The sequence below is a fragment of the Oryzias melastigma genome, linkage group LG16 (assembly GCF_002922805.2).
Source record: "Oryzias melastigma strain HK-1 linkage group LG16, ASM292280v2, whole genome shotgun sequence".
NCBI classification, from domain to species: domain Eukaryota; kingdom Metazoa; phylum Chordata; class Actinopteri; order Beloniformes; family Adrianichthyidae; genus Oryzias; species Oryzias melastigma.
The window spans coordinates 29,535,045-29,554,028 of NC_050527.1; the positions used below are offsets into that span (position 1 = coordinate 29,535,045).

Here is an 18,984-nt window from a genome sequence, read left to right on the forward strand (position 1 = left end):
CTGAGTGGGGGGACGAGGTTAGAGAGGCAGAACCGATTCAACTGTTTTAATGTCTTCAGATTAAAAAAAATTAAAAAGCATTTTATTTTTCTGTGTTGGATTATTGTTTCCTGTTATGGAATAATATCCCTCCAGAATTGTAGATAATGAAAGACATAAAAACTTCAAATTAAGACTCATTTTTTTAGAATAATTTTTAATACTCAATAGTTTTATTCATTATTTTTTATTTGTTCTTTATCTATTTTATTGTCTTGTGTAATTTTTATTTTTCATTTGATCTCTCTTTTTATGGTAAAGCACCTTGGTATGCTGATGGTGTTATGAAGATTCATTCATTTGTAATCGTTTCTAAAGTTGCATTCACACTGCCTTTGACACTTCAGTGAAAACTCTCACTCATGTGAAGCTACACAAGCTCATAGAACCGATTTTAGGCTCTATGTACAAAATATGCACCCATTGAACACATTTTGCCAGTAAAACCAGGTTGAACTTTGACAAATCAGGGACTTGGATTTGATTTGATTGGATTTGATGTATGGATTGTGTCTCTTTTAATTCACTGAAGTGCCAACTTTTGTTAAAATAATAATTTTGGTTTGTGTCCGGACGGAATTCTATGACACCAAGTCTTTCACATATTTAAATATTGAAATATATATTGAAATAGAGCTGTGAAAAAAAAGGCCTGGAGCAAGAGTTGCGAGCTTCAACATTTCTAAGGCATTATTTATTAGTCAAAACTCCACGCATAAATAAGACATCTCCATGCACGTATCAAACATTCCTCGCGGACAATTCAAACACCCGCTTGCGCTTCCCTGCTCCTGTGCGCTCGTGTTTGTTCCCCCGCGAGAAGAAAAAATAATCACAGAAGAGAGACCGCCTACCTCTGCGTGAGATGGTCCTCGGGCACGAGTGATGCGCGCGCACTAGCAGAATCTCAATGAGCGTGTGCAACATTTTGCCACGTGAGCTACTTTTCACCACGCAAGTGGGATTGACTTGAAAACTGGGGGCTGCATTGGCTTTCTTTTGATTGGTCTATTTAAAGTTTAGGTTTGCAGAGGAATATGTACATGCCATGCCGGAACATTGTTGGGACAATGGCATAACTACGTATGTCATATCTGACTTTAAAGAACAGCTAAGACTTTGGAAATAAAGATGTTTTGAGAAGTTTTAAAATCTACACCACATTTAGTGACTTCTTTTAAATGCCGCTGCATTTAGCCAGTGATGAATCATTCTGGCAGCTTGTTTACCAGTAAACTAAATTAAAACAGTAACAATAAAAAATTCAATATATATATTGTAGTTTTAAGTTTTTTTGTTTTTTTTTAAATAGACCAATCTGAAGAAAGCCTGCACAGTTTGTCTCCACCCCCAATTGTCAAAAGTCAATTCCACTTGCGTATTAAAAAGAAACTCCTGCGAGCGCATTTGTCAAAATGTTGCACATGTGCGCACTCACTGATTCTGATTCTGCTGGCGGGCACACATCACTCGTGCCTGAGGATCAGCTCAAGCATTCGGAGGCAGACAGTCCCTGTCCCGCAATGACTTTTTCTGCTCTTGGGAGGATTAAACACGAGTGCACAGGAGCTTGCGGGTGTCTAATTTGTCCGCGAAGAATGTTTGATATGTGCTTGGAAATGTCTTGTTTATGCATTGAATTTTGACTAATAAATAATGCCATATAATTCGCTCCAAAGAAAAAGAAAGCCCCTTCCTGCTCGTCCAGCGTGAACACTGTGGGCTATAGGCACGTTCAAGAACCCGCTTTATTGAACTCATATCAAATACCCGGTGTGTACGTAGCTTAGCAGTTAACTTTACTGATTTTACTGCTTAAATTTGTTAAGAAGTTCTCTTAGAAAAATAAGGTTTGTCTTATTGTAAGATCTCAATTCAGAAGAGACTTGTTTGGTCTGAGGGGAAATCTGTAATTACAGATTAGACCTTTCTTTCTGAATGAGCTCATCTGAAATGTATTCCACTTTACTGGAGTCTGAGCTGAACACAAACTGATCACAGGAAGAGCATCACTTCTCTGAATCTGTGTGTGAAGGTTCAGACACACATTGACAGCCCACCTCTGAGTCTGTGGTTGTTCAGGTCAATTAAACGTGCTGGGGGTTATTTGTAAACCCGACAGACAAGATTCCTAACTGATTAAGTCAATCCACTTTTAGTCTGTCTTCTTCTTTTCAGACCTTATCTCATGTTTACAACGAGGATCTCATTTTAGCACTCAGCACTTGAGGTAAGTATTTATCGTTTCCATCTCCTGAAGAAGTGCAGGTCTCAGTGAAGCATTTGTCACATGTGGTTGTTCTGCTCCTCAGCCTCTACTGCCCCGCTGGATGCAGGAGTGTCGCGGGGGACGTGTGGGGGACCTCTGAGCTGGGTTACAGAGATGTAAGCTCAGTGCGTTTCATTTTCCCGATTTCCTCTTGGATCAAAGGCCTGACGACTCCTCTGCTCTTTGCTGCAGACTTCCGTCCTGTGCAAGTCCGCCGTGCACGCCGGAGCCACGTCTGACGGCGCGGGGGGCCGCATCGCTGTCACTCGAGACAGAAGCCTCACTCTATATGAATCTGCTTTCTCCAATGGGATCCTTTCTAAGATGTGAGTTGCAGCGTGGTGGCGGTGAGATCTTCCAGTCTTCTGTGTGCAGCTGGTTTGATCTGGTGCTGTTTTGACAGGGGCTCGCTGTCTGAGAAGAAGCTGCTTTTTATCCAAGGTACGAAATGACTGCAGCACCACGATTGATTTACGTTTCTGCTCCTCATCTGTGGAGCTCGGATGTTTCCCAACGGGAGCTATAAGTCTCGTGGTGTTTCTTGATGCACGTGGTTCACAGCTGGTATATTAAATAAGGCAGCAACATAAAGGGCCTCTTTCATGCCTCCCTCTGTCTCCTAACAGACTGTAACAGCATCCTGCCTGTCTCTGGGCTCAATGCCTCATCTTTCTGGGACAAAGACAATCAAAAGGACAGAACGTTCCCATCCTCCAAAAACGTGGACTTCCTGCTCTGGACGGCAGACAGCAGCGACCCCAACCCCTGGCTGGAAATAGAGCTCCTCGACAGAAGCAATGTCACAGGTTGAAGGAATTATTATTAGGTTTTATTTGATTTGTACTAAATAAACTGTAGATTACAAAGTTTCTTCTTCCCCTTTCAGGAATAATAACTACAGGCTCACCAGAGTCCTACATCGAGTCATTCAGCCTCTATTTTAGCAAGGATAGAAGGAACTGGAAGCCTTACAGGGGGGGTCTGAGCAGAGACAAGAAGGTGGGTGTTGCAGACATGGACTTTTCTTGAGATCTGTGCAGGGTTAGCCTCTTTGTGTAAATACTTCCCTGCTCCGGCCTCCCTCTGCTGTAGTTTTATGTTCTTGTTGGAGACGTCTCCTAGAGACCCTGAACGTCTGCCCTTTGTTGACATAAAACCTGCAGAGTTCACTGAGTCAATAACATTGTGGCTTCTAGGTGTTTTCGGCCTACAAGGAGGGCCACCTCCGGGTGCTGAACAGCCTGTTTCCTGCCGTGGTAGCTCGATTTGTTCGGCTACAGCCGATACGCTGGCAGGAGCGAGCATCAGCAACGGTCCAGGTTTTGGGCTGTCCTACAGCAAAGACAGCTCCCAGGAGACGGACATCTGAGGGTCAGCATGAGCCGCTTCGGCTTCACTCAGAGTAAACATTTACTTGGCAGATTTTCTCAGATGTTGTTTACGTTTTTGCAGCAGAATCTCCACCTGTCAAGGTGAACATGGAAACCAAGCAGCCTCACTCGTCTCCCAGTCCCTCAGAAGTCCCCGTGTTAATGGAAACAACACAAAGTAAGTTTGAGCTTCAGACTGTGAAGGGATTTTTGTGCCACCATAGTTCAAGCATAAGTGACAGATTTGAGATAAAAATGTGCTTAATTGGAAAACAAATGTAAGGTTTTAATAATAAAACTTAATAGTTTGCAAATGAAAATATTAAATATTTGCTTTCAATAACTTTTTTTTTGCTTTCAAAAACTTTTTGCTTTGAAAAAACTTGTTTTGCTTAATTTTTTTCCTTTGCTTTCAAAAACTTTTTTTGCTTTAAAAAACTTTTTTTGCTTTTAAAAGCTTTTTTTGGCTTTCAAAAATGTTTCGTTGCTTTCAAAAACTTTTTTCCCCTTTTTAAAAAAGAACGTTTTGCTTTCAAAAACCTTTTTCGCTTTTTAAAAAAAATGTGTTTTTTTGCTTTCAAAAACTCTTTTTTGATTTAATTTTTTTTGCCTTTAAAAGCTTTTTTAGCTTTCAAAAATGTTTTGCTGCTATCAAAAAAATTTTGCTTTTAATTTTTTTTTTTGCTTTCAAAACTTTTTTTTCCCTTTTTTAAAAAAAACGTTTTGCTTTCAAAAGCCTTTTTCGCTTTTTAAAAAATGCTTTTTTTTTTTGCTTTCAAAAACTCTTTTGCTTTAAAATTTTTTTGCTTTTAAAAGATTTTTTTGGCTTTCAAAAATGTTTTGTTGCTTTCAAAAACTTTTTGCTTTCAATTTATTTTTTATTTTTTTGCTTTCAAAAGATATTTTTGCATTTGCAATACAAATGGTCTTAGATGTGTTGTGTCTCATCTCACTTTCTACTTATCTTTGATTCATATATTTTTTTAAAGCAAAAAAACATTTTGAAAGTAAATATTTAATATTTTAATTTGCAAATTTAAAAGTTTTACTCAAAAAACATTTTTTTCCAAATTTAGGAAATTTTGATCTCAAAACTCTTGCCTTTTGTTTGGAATGTGGTGGCACAAAAACCCCTGGATATCAGGCGGGTCGGGTTGCTCCTCACACAGGCTCTCTCTCTTGCAGACTCCAGTCAGCCCCTCATGGTGGTGGTGGGAGTGGTCCTGGGACTCATCGTGTGTGGAAGCTTCATGGTGGCTGGAATTTGGTTCAAAAGAAGGTACACTACATTAGTCTGTTTTTGTTGTTGTTTATACACGATTTGCCGAAGATCTTTTTTCTTTTCACCACACAGGAAAAAAGACGCTCAGATGAAGTTCACCATACCCTCAGGTGAGTCAAAAGTAGTGTTTGTGGTTTTTCTCTCCAAAAGTTAAAACTCTTTGTTGTTTGTTTTTGTCCATCAGGCTGTCACAGCATTAAGAGTCTCTCCTGTCCGGCGTCAGAGCTTGTCTACCCACTTCAGCGAAATGTTCATGATGCTCTTCCTACCCCTCCTCTAAACGGTGAGCCCAATAAACATACATTTTCTTTTATTTTGAAAAAAGGGATAAAAGATAGAGATGTAACAATGCGCAGAGAACTTAAAATATAATCTGTTCTCACCCTCCGCTCCTCATACTGCTGTAATAGTGCAGTCACAACGGACGTGATTCGTGTGGGAGGGGCGTCAAGTTTCAATATTAAGTCAATGTACAGACGCGATCTGAGGTCTTGCAGTTTTCAGTGACTTGATCAAAGAGTAGAAAAATAAATCCAATCCTGCTCAATGGAGGGATTTTCTTTGTGAACTTCCATCCATTTCCTTAACCTGCTGGAACCGCGGGGTTGCCAGAGACTGTCCTGGTTACTGTGGGTGAAGGTGGGATACACCTGGACAGGTTGCCAGCCCATGGAGCTGCTACAGTGTAGCGCCCGCTACACTAGCCAGCCCAGGGGACAGCTAATGAGGGTCTAGTGGAGGTCTCCTGCCCAGGCTGGCGGTCTCTGGGCAGTGGAGCTCGCTGTGCTGGACCATATGGTGGTGTACTTTACTCGCTACAAGAGTGGAGCACACCACACTGGGAGAGACTCTGAACGATCTGGTGAACCTGGGCACAACGATAATGCTTGCTGGCGTCTCTGTAGAGCTCTCCGAAACATATAAACCCAAGATACTCACTCAACATCATCCATGTTTTTTCCACAAGGCAATGAATAGAGCTCAGAAAAAAGTTCCTCCGCGACCAGGGTGTAAAGGTGTCAAGCAGTAAATCATCAAAGAGAGGTGGCAGATGCAAATTTGACGCCCAAATCCAGTGTGAAATCTTTTAAACTGCATATTATAGAAAATATATTCAATCTAAAAGTGTCTATGGGTCAGTCACAAATGATTCCAACAGTAGTAACATGTAAGTTCCCAATAAAGGTTAAGAATCGATTCCAAGTAGCATAAAAACGTGCACAAGTCCTCACAGAACGACACATTTTCTCCATAACCAAATAGTTCTATAAGATACGTTTTCTCTGATATTAATCAAACTAAAATGATGGGACAGTTCTAGATCGTAGTTTTTCCTGTGTGTGGCTAAACAGCTCATGGCAGGCCTGACAGCTCTCCCCCCAGGCCATCCATTCTTCCCCCTGACTGAGCCCATCACGCCGTCACAGTATAAGCACTCCTTTCTTTGGTTTGTGAAGCCTTTCTGAAGGGGGGGGGGGCTATAATTGGAGCTGGATAAAGGCTGCCCAGCCAATCCCCCCCTTGCTCTCTAGTCACAACTTGGCTCTTGCAGTAATGCAGCCCTTCACTCAGACATCCGTCATTAATCCAAAAGCAATGAGAATTTTATTCAAAGAATGTTTCATTAAAATGTCTTTACTTTGGTTTCTGACAAACTCTTATAAGATCATTTGTTTGGATTAAAAGTGACAGATATTCTCAGTAAGATTAAAGCTGAATTATGCAGTAACTAAAGTATTTCAGACATACTTTTTTCTGGGTTAGAATTTACTCTTTTGTCTTTTGGTAAAGTCTTTACTGCTTAACGAAAGGGCCAAAATCTTGGAGCCATGAAAAACAATGACACTGTTGTCACTGTTTCCTTAGACAACATCTTTTGAGCATTGCATGGTCTGCTGGAGCAAGCACCATATAGACAGATTCTATCAGTTTGATGGTCTGTTACATTCTTACAAGAAAAATGGGGAGGGTTAGACATTAGAAAACACATTTGACTTCACATTTACACCAAAGTATTTTTCAGTCCCTGATACTGCAAGTTGCTCTCTATAAAGCGATTAGAAGTCTGTAAAGTTCATCATATAAACACTATGAGAGAGGTGGAATGTAATAAAACAAAAAGGTTTAAGGCAGCACATGTCTAAAGTTACCCAGAAACCATCTGTATGATCCAAGGGAGAATTTGATGTGATCACATGAGAAATGGATTTCTTTGGTTAAATGTTTGGAGGAAGAATAATGCCATCCATCCACCCCACTGTGAAGCATGGGGGTGGAAGCATCATGGTTTGGGGTTGCTTTTCTTCAAAGGTAACAGGACAGCTGATCTGTATCGAATGAATGTAGGGAGTGATGGATAGTGAGATTTTGGACTAAAACCTTCTTCCATAAGTAGGACCACTGAGGAGTAAACATGGCCGAATCCTTCAGCAGGACAATGGGCTCAAACACATCGCCATGGCAACAAAAAGTGGCTGTATAGAACACATTTCAAGGTTCTGTAGTGGTCTAATCAGTCTCTGAACCTCAGTCCAATAGAGAATCTTTGGAGTGAGTTGAAAGTCTGTTGCAGCCTTGAAACATAACGGCTCTTGAGAAGATCTGCATGGAGGAATGGACCAAAACAGCACCTTACAGAGCAAACCTGGGGAAATTGTACAGGAAAGCTTTGATTCCTGTCATTGACAACCAGTTATATTGCAAAGTATTGAAGTGAACTTTTGTTATTGACCAAATTCTTATTTTCTGCACTATTACACAAATACATGTTCCATATCAGTTATAGATGAAGTTCATATCTGCTATGGATCATTGTCCTGAAGGGGATGAAGCTTGTTGGTAGAAGCTAATGTGTTATTGGTATCTAGAGCTCCCTTTCTTAGATAGATTTTAATTTTACAGTTTATTTTGCATGAGCTCCTAGTGTCAGAGTGTTTGTTTTCGCCCTCTCTGAATGGCATAAAGTACAAAACCTGTGAATTCCAGCATCAGTGTGTGTGTGGGTGTTTCTCAAGCAGGTATGTGAAGGCTCCTGCACAGGGCCGATCTGTTGTTTTTCAGGCTGTGAGGCTCCAGCGTGTCTGCTCTCGCTGGAACTAGCCCAAAGCCTTGAATGGTGGAAGGGATTCTCTGACGATTCCTTAGTAGGTGGTTTGTAAAGTTGTGTAAGAACAAACCAAAATGTCTGGAAAGATGATTGAAAAGAAGCACAAACACCTGAGAAGCTGTGGAGGACGGGTCTGCAGCCACAGAACCAACAGTCAAGAGTCAACCTTTGACCTCTGTGTGTGTTCTGGAGTCAGCTGTGAGGCTCTGATGGGTGTTTCAGGCTGGATCAAACTGATGCCTAACATAAATCTTCGTTCACATTTCAAGAATGAATCATCTGAGGCTTTTTTAAAATCTGATTTAAGACCCAACAGGACAATTCTTTAACCATCAAATCTTTGAGGTTAAATGTAATCTTGGTTTAATGTGTGATTGTGATCCATATTTTTATACAAACACCTCTCTGAACACAATTGTATTTACCAGCATTTCTTTCTTTCATTTTCTAAGGATACAAAGAGATTTTAGGTGATTTAAAGTTGTGTAGAAGACAGCAGAGCATTTGTAAATTCTTCACTTTTCAGTGTGACTGAGGAATGTCAGCTGCTGACTACTGTAAACAGCTGAGATAAGAATATGAAGACCGTGAACTTTCAGATAAAGCCGCTCAATGTGTTGATGAGAAAGAAACTGTGTCTGCATCGTGCTGTCTGAATCCCAGCAGGTTGGTGTGAGTGTCTGGTGGTTGAAGGTGACACAGAGAGAGTTAGGCGTGTCAGCTTCTGCACTCCAAAAAGCTGTGGGTCCTTGTGTGTTTGTTAATGTTTCCTGCTGAGTCACAGGTTCAGGACTTCTGTCTGTTGTCATGACACAGCAGTTATAATTTAGTGACACACAAACCTCTAGTAGTTTGCAACCAAGAGGTCGGGGAAGTCTGATCTAAAGCCTTAGTCACGTGCACCTGTGCAGGCGTTGACCCGTCCGGGCCCATAGACGGTCGTAGAAAGGGATGTCATGAAAATGGAACATACCATTGTCACTTGTGTGATCAGTTTATCATGAAGTATTTGTAAGTTACACCCACTTATGACATACAGGTGATCCAGTTACCCAGCAGTCTAGCCCTTTCTAATGTGCAAGTACTTACTCATTACTGACCCCTGCAGGATGTCGTCGTAAACTACACTCTTTTTGTCATAATCTCCTAAATTCTAACGCAAATAGTGCACAGAACTGTCGCTACTAGCTTATGTCCGCCAACTACAGTTAGAGGAGGCTTGCAGCGAAATCTCATGAATCTCGCTCCAGGCCTATTCTCTCACAGATCTATTACGATATATGAAAACCTTGGTTTTGTAGAATTCCAGCCAGATACAAACCAAAATTATTAATTTCTCCTCTGTGATCAATTTTCAAATGATTGGCACTAAATTCTGAGTCCCTGAATGGTCAGAGTTGACCTGGTTTAGCTTTCAACATGCTCAATGGATGCGCATTTTTACGTAGAGCCCCAAAACGCTCTTAAAAATCTGCAAACCCACATGTGAACACATAGAATTTTCATTGAAAGTAGTTGCTTGAACGCGCGTTGCGAGGCTGGTGTGAAAGTATCTTTAGGCTTAAAGTCCTCCACCAATGAAAATCATGTTTTTTGAGTTCAGAACTGGGGGACTTTAAAGGACATCAATATTAGTGCAGGATATTTGAACTCCTTGTGTCTCTGAGTCCTAAATCTGTGCTTTTGGTTCCTTTTCCAGACTACGCTGCACCTGCTCTTGCAGCTGCTGGACATAAACTTGGTTCAACGTTTCGGCCGTCCTCCGGTGAAGAATACACCGCCCCTTTCACCAGCGTGCATTACGACACCCCTGGCGGCCTTCCAGAGTACGCCGAGCCGCTTCCCCCAGAGCCGGAATACGCCACTCCCTTCAGCGAGCTGTCCTCCGAGCCCAGACACGGACCCCCCATCCCGTCTACAGGTGTGAGGGCAGCCCCCAACCACAGCCAGTACGACTGTCCCTCACACCGCCAGCTGTTCAATGGTTACTGCACTCCTGCTGCAAATGCCTGTGGTCCTCGACCCGCCAGCGTGGTGTATGCAGAACCAAAAGCAAGTGACGTTTTACTCCAGAGACACACATATGAGGAGCCTTTGTGAGCTCAGACACATAAAAAAGACCTTCAGTGTGTGTGTTTGGACCACGGTGTGGTCCACTCTGCACTGCTGACTCGACAGTGTCTGATGTGTTCACACACTGCTGGATGGTATCACTCAGAACACTGGAGAATCTGGAGCCCCGAGGACTCAAGCGTTTCCCTCCAGGTTACTGTACTTCTGTTTACAACGATAAACAAGAAGATGAACAGTTACGGACGTAGACATTTCTACCACTGATGAAATGTTTAATCACAACTTGCACTTTTGAAAAAACATAGATGTATAAATGTATTTGTTTATTTAACAATATAACACATCCACTATGTTTGACTATTTTTAAAGTGGTACACTGTAACAGAGGAGTGCTATGATAACATTTGACCACTAGATGGCTCTGTTGAGATTTATTTTTCTAACTAAGATCTGTCTTGTAACAAACTGAAACTAAAAAAATCTATTACAATAGCTGAGACTGTAACACAGAACAAGAGAGAAATGTGAGAAAAGAGCTTTCCTTTTTCACAGATGATCACAAACCTGTCAGCGAAAGACTCTTTTATATGTTTTCATAATAAAATGATACGCTGTTTCACAGTCTGCTGGACTACGCAGCTAAAGGAGACCTGGGAGAAAACCAGGAGAAGGCGGCACAATAAAACCGCCTTTGATAAAGTTCTGTGTTTGGTTTGTGTGGGACTGAAGCAAACCGTCAAAACATTTCTTATTGTGGCATTTAAGACCCAATGAAAATTGTGTTTTTAACAGGTTCTTGTGACATTTTCCTGATGATGGAGAACATATACAATGAAAATTTTGCTTAAAATTGGAATTATTTATTTAAATCATAGTGACTCAGGAGCAGATGAAAAATTGAAGTTTGAAAAAGATTGTATTTGTGCCTCAGAAAATACTCACTTGCAGACAAATTAATTCATGTCTGAGCTGGAATCTGGCTCAAAAATTGCACAACTGGAAAGCTCCAAAAGATTTTTTGTTGCACCGCTAATTTTAGATGGGGGTTGTTGGTCCCACCCACAACCCAGAAGGGAATTTTTAATGAACTACTGCCACTCTGCAGAAATTAAAACTTGATTTTAGCTTAAAACGGCATAATCATAATTAAAAGACCACCTGGAAACACTTTTAAAATCAATCAAAAGACGATTGGAGTGAGTACTTAATGCGTTTGTGTTATGACAAATACCAGCAGGTGCTTTCAATACAAGGACTCAAAAAAAAAAAAATCTCAAATGACTGATAAGATGCTACAAACATTACAGATGTTTGTGTTTATATTTACTGTAGAGTTTAAAGCCAGTTTTATCAGCAATCAGCAACCATATCCACAATCGCTGCCATGACCTTCTCAGTGGAGTTTATACTTTTCAAGCAACGTGATCGTATCCAGCGTTTATTTTTAGCATGAACATCTAGATCAGGGATGTACAACCTGTGGCTCTTTAGCTTTAACAAAAATGCTAATGATTAAATCAGTGAGAGATTAGTTATTTAAGTTTTGTCATTTCTGTTTAGATTTTCAACATGTCAAACAACTAAATAAAAAACAGTTTTATTTACTGTCAGAATTAATATAATAATTTCTTTAAATATGTATTTTAAACGTATAATTAGCCAAATAAAAGTCTCTAAAAGGTTTTTTTTATTTATTTTGGTAAATTACAGTAAAGTGGTTAAAGTTTTGAACAAACACAGTTTAAAATGTCTGACAATGATTTAGAGTTGTGTGTTTTGTGCCTCACATCTTAAAGAATGACAATAAAAAGCTCAGTTTATTCTAAATGTTTGAGTTTCTTTTTAATAAGTAGATTCTGCTAAAATACTGTACAGTTTGGAGAGTTAAAGGAAAAGAGCACACAAAAGTCCTAACGATAAAAAACATCTTGTATCTTCAATTCAGGTAAAGCTGCTGCCCTTTTTTGATGCAGCCTGGGCTTTATTTTGAAAGGGACTAGTGTGTGCTGCTGTCAAAAGTTATAACTATTATACATAGAAACATATAGAGTCTGTTGTAATTCAATTATTGTAATATTTAAAAACTAAATGTATAAATAAATGATTAATTGCTAAAAAAAAAAACATAAATATTGTGCATTTTTTAAACAATAAAGTGGGACTTTGTGGCTCTCATAGGTTCTGGTCAGTAAGAAACTAGACCAAGCGTCTCTTTTCGTGTTAAAGGTTACAAACTCCTGATCTAGATCATACACTTGCGGTCTCTGTAAGCATAAAGATACATGACGAGGCAGAAGAGGAAGTGGTGCGTTTGTCCACTAAATAGAAGCAGGCAATGAATGCAGAGACAAAAAACAAAAACTGTCTAATTGTATTCTCTAGTGCAGGGGTCTGCAGCCTTTAACACCTAAAGAGCCATTTGGGTTGATTTCTCACTGATCACAACCCAGTAGGAGCCTTACATCCTTTAGAAAAGTAAGACTTTTTATTTATGTTTTTGTTATTTTTATGAGAAATAAAACTATTATTTTTTGGCATAAAACAAACTTTAACAGAAAATAGTTTTTTCCCCCAAATATGAAACAACAGCTTATTTCTTAGAGGTTCACAAGGCTTTCTTTCAAAATAAAAGACTTCCTGTGTCATCTCAATGGAGCAAATCTAGTGGTATCTAGTCTAAATTCATCAATGAAAAACAGATTTTTAAATGTTAGTGGTGCTTCTTAGCCAGAAATTCATAAACGTAAATATCTAAAATTAAAATTAACTTTAAAAATGATTAGTTCTTGGTAATCAACCCACTATGGCTTCTGTGCTTTGGAGGATCACAGAGTGATAAGTCATTTTATTTTTTTCTAATTTCCTTTACAGTTACTTTCTTAAACTAAATGCTTTGTATTTTTCTCCAACTAGAGATGGAGGGATAAAAGAGCCAAACGTGGCTCTGGAGCCGCAGGTTGCAGACCCCTGCTCTAGTGTAAGATATGAGATATATCTAAATGAGATCAAGATCATCTTTCCAGTAACTTGCTCTATTTTCTGTCTAGTTATGTCTGTGTGTGAAGTTCAATATTTTACTAACTTCTTCATTTATCATCTGCAGTATTAAAAACATGTTTCTGGACAGTTTGCTCCATCATCGCTTACTCCAGAAATAACTTCAGGTTAAATGATGTGATTTGCGCGTAATTGCACTACGGGCGCGGATGATGTCATCAACAGGTGTCACATGGCGTTCTGATTGTCTGTCAACTAATCCGACCTGAGCGATTACAGATCACTGAGACTCTCAGACTGCCTCTCTGGGGCTGAACTCCTCCCTCTGCTCCTCCTCCTCCTCCTCCCTCCTCTCATGGGAGTAGTGCTCCAGAGTCTGGTGTCTGTTCCTGGAGGGGGCATCTTTGAAACGCAGCCCACAGTCCTCACATGCGTACAGGAGTCCTGCTTTGCGCCTGCTGCCTCCCTCTCCAGGCAATCTGCTCTCAGCATCACTGATGGGGGCGGAGCCTGGATGAGCGATCGTCTGTGAGGACCCCAGAGGAGCCGTGTGGGAGACGGAGATGTCTGGCCGGTTGTGTGTGGTCCTCGGGCGCCCGGGGGAGCAGGCAGTCCCCCCCGACTCCCCGGTGTGTTCCTCCGTCAGCCCGTGGACGGTCCGATGGTGGAAGCGGATTCCGGAGCGGTTCGAGAAGGCCTTTCCGCAGAGGCTGCAGAGGAAGGGTCTCTCCCCGGTGTGAATGCGGATGTGGATCTTCAGCGCTCCTGACTGGGTGAAGCACTTTCCACAGTGGCCACAGCGGTAGGGCTTCTCCCCCGTGTGGATTCTCTGGTGAGCCCGGACGCCTGCCAGATTGGGGAACCCCCGGTCGCAGAAGCTGCACGAATACGGCCTTTCGCCCGTGTGCGTCCGCCTGTGGATCTTCAGAGCTCCTGACTGGCTGAAGCTCTTCCCGCAGTCGGGGCAGCTGTACGGCCGGGCGCCGGTGTGCACGTTGAGGTGAATGCGCAGGTTGCTGTGGGAGTTGAAGGCCCGCCCACACTCTGTGCAGAGGAAGCCGGGAGGTTTGTGGGCGTGCTCCGAGCGCTGGTGCTGCAGCAGCTGCGATGGTCGGGAAAAAGAGGCCGTGCAGTGCATGCAGGGATGCGGCGTCACAAGCCGCCGCCCCCTCTCCTCCTGCGGCTCCGCCTGCTTGTGCCGGGAGTGGCCGAAGGAGCAGGGGCAGGACAAACAGGGGAGAGGGGCGGAAAGCTGAGGGCAGGGCAAGCAGGATGTCAAGGCACAGTGGTGGTGATGGAAGTGATGATGGGTGTGGGAAAAGGGGGGGGCTGTGCCTTCTTGACCCCCCAGAACCCCAGAGCAGGTCCTGAGGCCTCTGTGACAGCAGAAAGACGGGAACATGGAGAGATGGGATAAAGAGCTGGAGGACGCCCTGGAAGGAGGAGTGCTGGAGTTTAGCTGGTCACTCTGAGTTCCTCTGTCTGCATCCTCCACCTGGGACGGGCTGGTTTCACTGGACTTGAGCTCCGACCTTGAGCTGCTGGCGGGAACGGTGGTGTCCGGTACGCACATGCTGATGCTGAGGTCTTTGGGTTGGCATGTCGACTCCGACTGCAGCATGTGCCTGGATGAGGCGGAGCTGGAGTACGGGCAGCTGGGACATGTACAGGTGTGACGCAAATCTGCACAAGAGGAAGAGGAAGACGCGTATCATAAGATAATATGGCATTTTCTGCAAAAATGCATGTATGAATGCTGATGGCTGAAGATGCTGTAAAGCATATAAAACTAAATGTTCTACTTTCAACCAACATGTTTCATTAAAGGTTAAAGAAATTTATAATGAATGCAAAAAGATCCATTGCAAGAGCTGAAAATAAATAAAATTGCTCGCATAACTGTTAAATGCTAAAACTACAAAAAATATATTAAAAATATTATTGAATTTTAACTTTTTTACTGCTGAAATTACTTGAAATAAAATAATGACTAAATTAAAAAAAAATTAAAACATGCATATGTGAATGATAACGGATGAAGCTAAAATAATTAACGAAATAATAATTTAAGAAACACACTTTATGCTGAATTTACAAAAAATAAAATTAAAATGAATAGACACCGACACCAAAGTGTATTCAGACTGGAAAAGTTTGTTAGTCCAGACCGAGTCATCTTAACTTGGTCTGGATTGAGTCCTGAACCTTGCGTTCCTAGCTTATAAACAAAACCATGTGACCAAAGATCTCTTCAGTCATTGGCCAGGAATTACGAGGGCGGAGAAAAGCAACAAGAGAAAGAATAATGGAAGACTTACACTTTGCAATCCTTATCAGGATAGTTCACTTATTCAAACTTTAGATTTCACAGACCAATTTTGAATGTCTGTATCCCCGTCTGGAACTTTTTACGCCCACTTTGGTACAGTGGAGGCGTGATGCAAGGTGGTTACTGAGGAGAATATGGCTAAGAAGGAATGCTGATAAGTGTTCATGAAAAATAGATTATCAGGAAAATAGTGTGAGAAGCGATCTATATGATGTTGAAAACGGTTTAATGAGCTTCATTTCAATGAGTGGCTGAATTTGTTGCTCCACAACTCTTTATACCTGGCTATGGTGGCTGTTTTGGTGCAGTTGTTCCACTCTGAGCATAGAGTGTGTTCAGAGGGAACCGGAGTTCCGTCTGATTTCCTGATCCACTTTCCCTGTCCCGGACCAGGATCAGCTTGGGTGAATTCAGACTGAAAATTTGTTCTGGATTATCAGGGGAAACTAACTTTGGTTCACCTAAAGCCGACCAAATGTCTCTAGTCCGTAAAAGTTTAAAAAGCAAGTAAAAGCAAAACCTCATATTACAAGAAAAGATGCTTTAAAAAAATGGTTAAATGATAAATACACTGAATAACCATTTTTAGGTTTTGAATAATTATTCTTATTACCGGTACTTGAAAAAAAGCCAATAAAATTAGCCAGATTTAACAAAAATAAAGTTTTTAATAATACTGGGTTTAATCTAAACACCCATGCAAATATATTGATTTATACTGCTTAACTTAAAATAGTATGAGTTACAGTTTATCTGAACTGAAAAAGTGAACACAACTGATATTTAACACTAACACTTACACTTCTTGTAGAAACTAAGAAACTTGAAAGAAAATTTGTTTTAATCCAAAGCATTTTTTTATTTTGTTGTTTGCTGCCAATCATTTAAAGCATTTTAATTTATTTTATCTTTAACTGAATTGAATTAAATCAAATTAACAAACTTAATTTGGAGAACTAGAGATTCACAATTTGGTTGCATCACAATCTCCATTGTGCAACAATAATAAAAGAGGGATTTCTGATTTCTAATTGTATTGCTTGGCTTTACTTTTTTATTTTTCTGTTTTTTTTATGGTGTTGACATTCAGGTCTCAAGTTTGAAATAAAAATTCAATTGTATTCTATTCTGTTTTCAAACCGGGTTTTTTTGTAGCACACAGGTTTCTGCTATCCTGTTTGTTTTATCGTTTCTTCTTTTCAAAGTAAAGCAATATTTTCATTTGTATGAAATGAACTGACTAAACTTTATCAAAGAAATAATGATAATATTTGCTAAAACTAAAATAGTTATCTGCTTTTACATATTTGATGAAAAAGACCTTAAAAGTGATACCTGTAATGTATTACATTGCAAGATAAGGGATTACTTTTAGCCAAAAAGTAATATAATGCAGATTAGAAGTTACATGCACAACAACTATTTTCCTCTATATTTTAATAAACATAAATATAGATTCGTATTTAAAACCATCAAAATGACCAAAAGAGTCGGGAAGCAGCCCAATGTTTTCACACTCTCAGTTCCAGGTGTTGCTCTGCTGAAGCTCCTACCTTCCCTGCTCGTGTCCGGGCCTCTCCTCTGCGGCGCCCCCGGATGCAGCCGCGCTCCCGGGGCGGCGTCCCTCTTGTCCGGCGCCGGTCTGAAGGACTGGAGCGGTTCGAGTGAGGACGCCTTCAGCCCCCACGCCGCGTTCCGGGCGTCCGGCTGGCCTTTAGGGGGGGCTCCCGATGAGAGGAGGTCCCCGATGAACTGGTGCATGTCCACCCAGGAGCAGGGTGCCTGCTGCGGAGGGACAGAGAGCGTGAGAGAGGCACCCACAGAGGGGAGCGCGAGCGACGGAGAACCGGGCCGGAACAGCCCCGCGTGCGCGTTACCGTTACAGAAGCTGCTACTTACAAAGTCGACGCTCCTGTCTTTGTCCATGGAGGCGCAGAAACGACTTCACTCTTCCAACCTCATGACAAACTACGATTTAGAACAACAAAGACCATTAAAACCTACATGTTAGCACATGTTGACCTAACACGACCAATATACACGCACGAAAAACATATTTATGTATGTAAACACTTCTCAATTCTCATAACCCGTCAACAGATTTTTATTTCCGGGTTTTTAAAACCACGTGACTTAGTTCCCAGTTTAACCCTTACCTCAAATAAATGGAAGACAATGTGATATTCTCATTCTGCAAACTTCACATTTTGTAATTTCTTGACGAAATGGATATTAGAGTCACTTTTGTATTTTGAAAGAAACTTTTCTTTTTACTTGTTCAGAAAATTAATTGTGATATGTCAAGGTATTGTTAAACATTAAGTTTCATTATTATTATTACTTTAGAAAATTATTTAAATCTTTGAAAATGTCCTAAACTGAATGATAGAATGCAATAAAGGAAATAGAAGAGAATTGAATAAACCATAATTGAAATAATTTTAATAACAGTTAAAATCACAAAAATAGAAACATTAGATTTGGAGTCTTTTCAAAGGATCAAATATACAAAAATAAATTATGGGAGAACACTCCTCACGTTATTGAATGTCAGAAAACTTTTTGTTTTGCAATATTATAAAGGGATACTTTCGTTTTGATTCATTTATCATTCTGCTCATACCCTCTGCACTAAACTGTTTACTTATACTACCTCTTAAAAATCACTGTCATTCTAATGCACCTCAATTTTAAATTTTATATTGTAAATATAGTAAAATCATCTTTCAATTTATACTTATGTTTTATTTTGTAAGAGTATTTAAGGTATGTGCTGCTGAACTCTTTGCCAGGTCAACCTTGAAAAAGAGATCCGGAGTTTTTCACCTGCTAAAATAAAAGTTAAAATAAAACACAGAAGTGGAAGGGTAGTGATATGGGAATGAAAGAGTTCAAAAGTTGACATTTTAGATGTTAATTAAAAGTAAATGTGTGGAAATAAAGATACACATGAAAAATGAACAAATGTGACACATTTTATATCAAAATAAAATCATTGTCTGCGATTTAGAGGTTTCACACTGTAAAAAGACAATTGTTGTTTTGTTTTTTTTTAACCAAAGTCTGTATATGAAAATGTCCGCATTTCCATTATTTGGTTCAGTAATCTGGGCTGCACGGTGGAGCAGTGGTTAGCGCTCTTGCCTCACAGCAAGAAGGCCTCGGTTCGAATCCCGGCTGGGGAATTTGGGACCTTTCTGTGTGGAGTTTGCATGTTCTCCCCGTGCATGCGTGGGTTTTCACCGGGGACTCCGGCTTCCTCCCACCGTCCAAAAACATGCCTCATAGGTTAATTGGTGACTCTAAATTGCCCCTAGGTGTGAATGTGAGAGTGAATGTGTGTGTGATTGAGGCCCTGAGACAGACTGGCGACCTGTCCAGGGTGTACCCCATCAGCAGCCGGGATAGGCTCCGGCACCCCCGCGACCCCGAAAGGGAGGAAGCGGTCAAGAAGATGGATGGATGGATGGATGGGATTTTTTACGCAAATTTAGAGGCCAGCTTCTGTTTTTGCTACAG

At 40.8% G+C, this 18,984-nt stretch overlaps 2 protein-coding genes across 4 annotated transcripts in view; one reads left to right on the forward strand and one right to left on the reverse strand.

The window, feature by feature from the left end:
- The window catches only part of si:dkey-34d22.1 (discoidin, CUB and LCCL domain-containing protein 1), a 19,097-nt gene extending 7,659 nt beyond the window's left edge, over positions 1 to 11,438 (forward strand). For 2 of the 3 annotated variants that reach the window (XM_024263520.2, XM_024263518.2), the window contains exons 4-15: positions 2,218 to 2,269; positions 2,352 to 2,424; positions 2,501 to 2,634; positions 2,712 to 2,749; positions 2,935 to 3,114; positions 3,195 to 3,307; positions 3,505 to 3,679; positions 3,761 to 3,856; positions 4,864 to 4,957; positions 5,033 to 5,070; positions 5,145 to 5,243; positions 9,766 to 11,438. In XM_024263520.2, the coding sequence (XP_024119288.1) occupies positions 2,218 to 2,269; positions 2,352 to 2,424; positions 2,501 to 2,634; positions 2,712 to 2,749; positions 2,935 to 3,114; positions 3,195 to 3,307; positions 3,505 to 3,679; positions 3,761 to 3,856; positions 4,864 to 4,957; positions 5,033 to 5,070; positions 5,145 to 5,243; positions 9,766 to 10,166 (1,493 nt within the window). In that variant the 3' untranslated portion in view covers positions 10,167 to 11,438. The remainder of the gene's footprint in view (positions 1 to 2,217; positions 2,270 to 2,351; positions 2,425 to 2,500; positions 2,635 to 2,711; positions 2,750 to 2,934; positions 3,115 to 3,194; positions 3,308 to 3,504; positions 3,680 to 3,760; positions 3,857 to 4,863; positions 4,958 to 5,032; positions 5,071 to 5,144; positions 5,244 to 9,765) is intronic. The other variant, XM_024263519.2, reaches the window with a different exon arrangement.
- A 425-nt stretch (positions 11,439 to 11,863) lies between these two features.
- si:ch211-79k12.2 (uncharacterized protein LOC568844 homolog) lies at positions 11,864 to 17,608 on the reverse strand. Its single transcript, XM_024263437.2, has 3 exons — positions 17,365 to 17,608; positions 17,019 to 17,250; positions 11,864 to 14,819 (listed from the first exon to the last, which is right to left on the reverse strand). The coding sequence occupies exons 1-3, from the start codon at positions 17,389 to 17,391 to the stop codon at positions 13,429 to 13,431; spliced, it is 1,650 nt and encodes a 549-aa protein (XP_024119205.1). The 5' UTR covers positions 17,392 to 17,608; the 3' UTR covers positions 11,864 to 13,428.
- Positions 17,609 to 18,984: the final 1,376 nt, after the last annotated feature.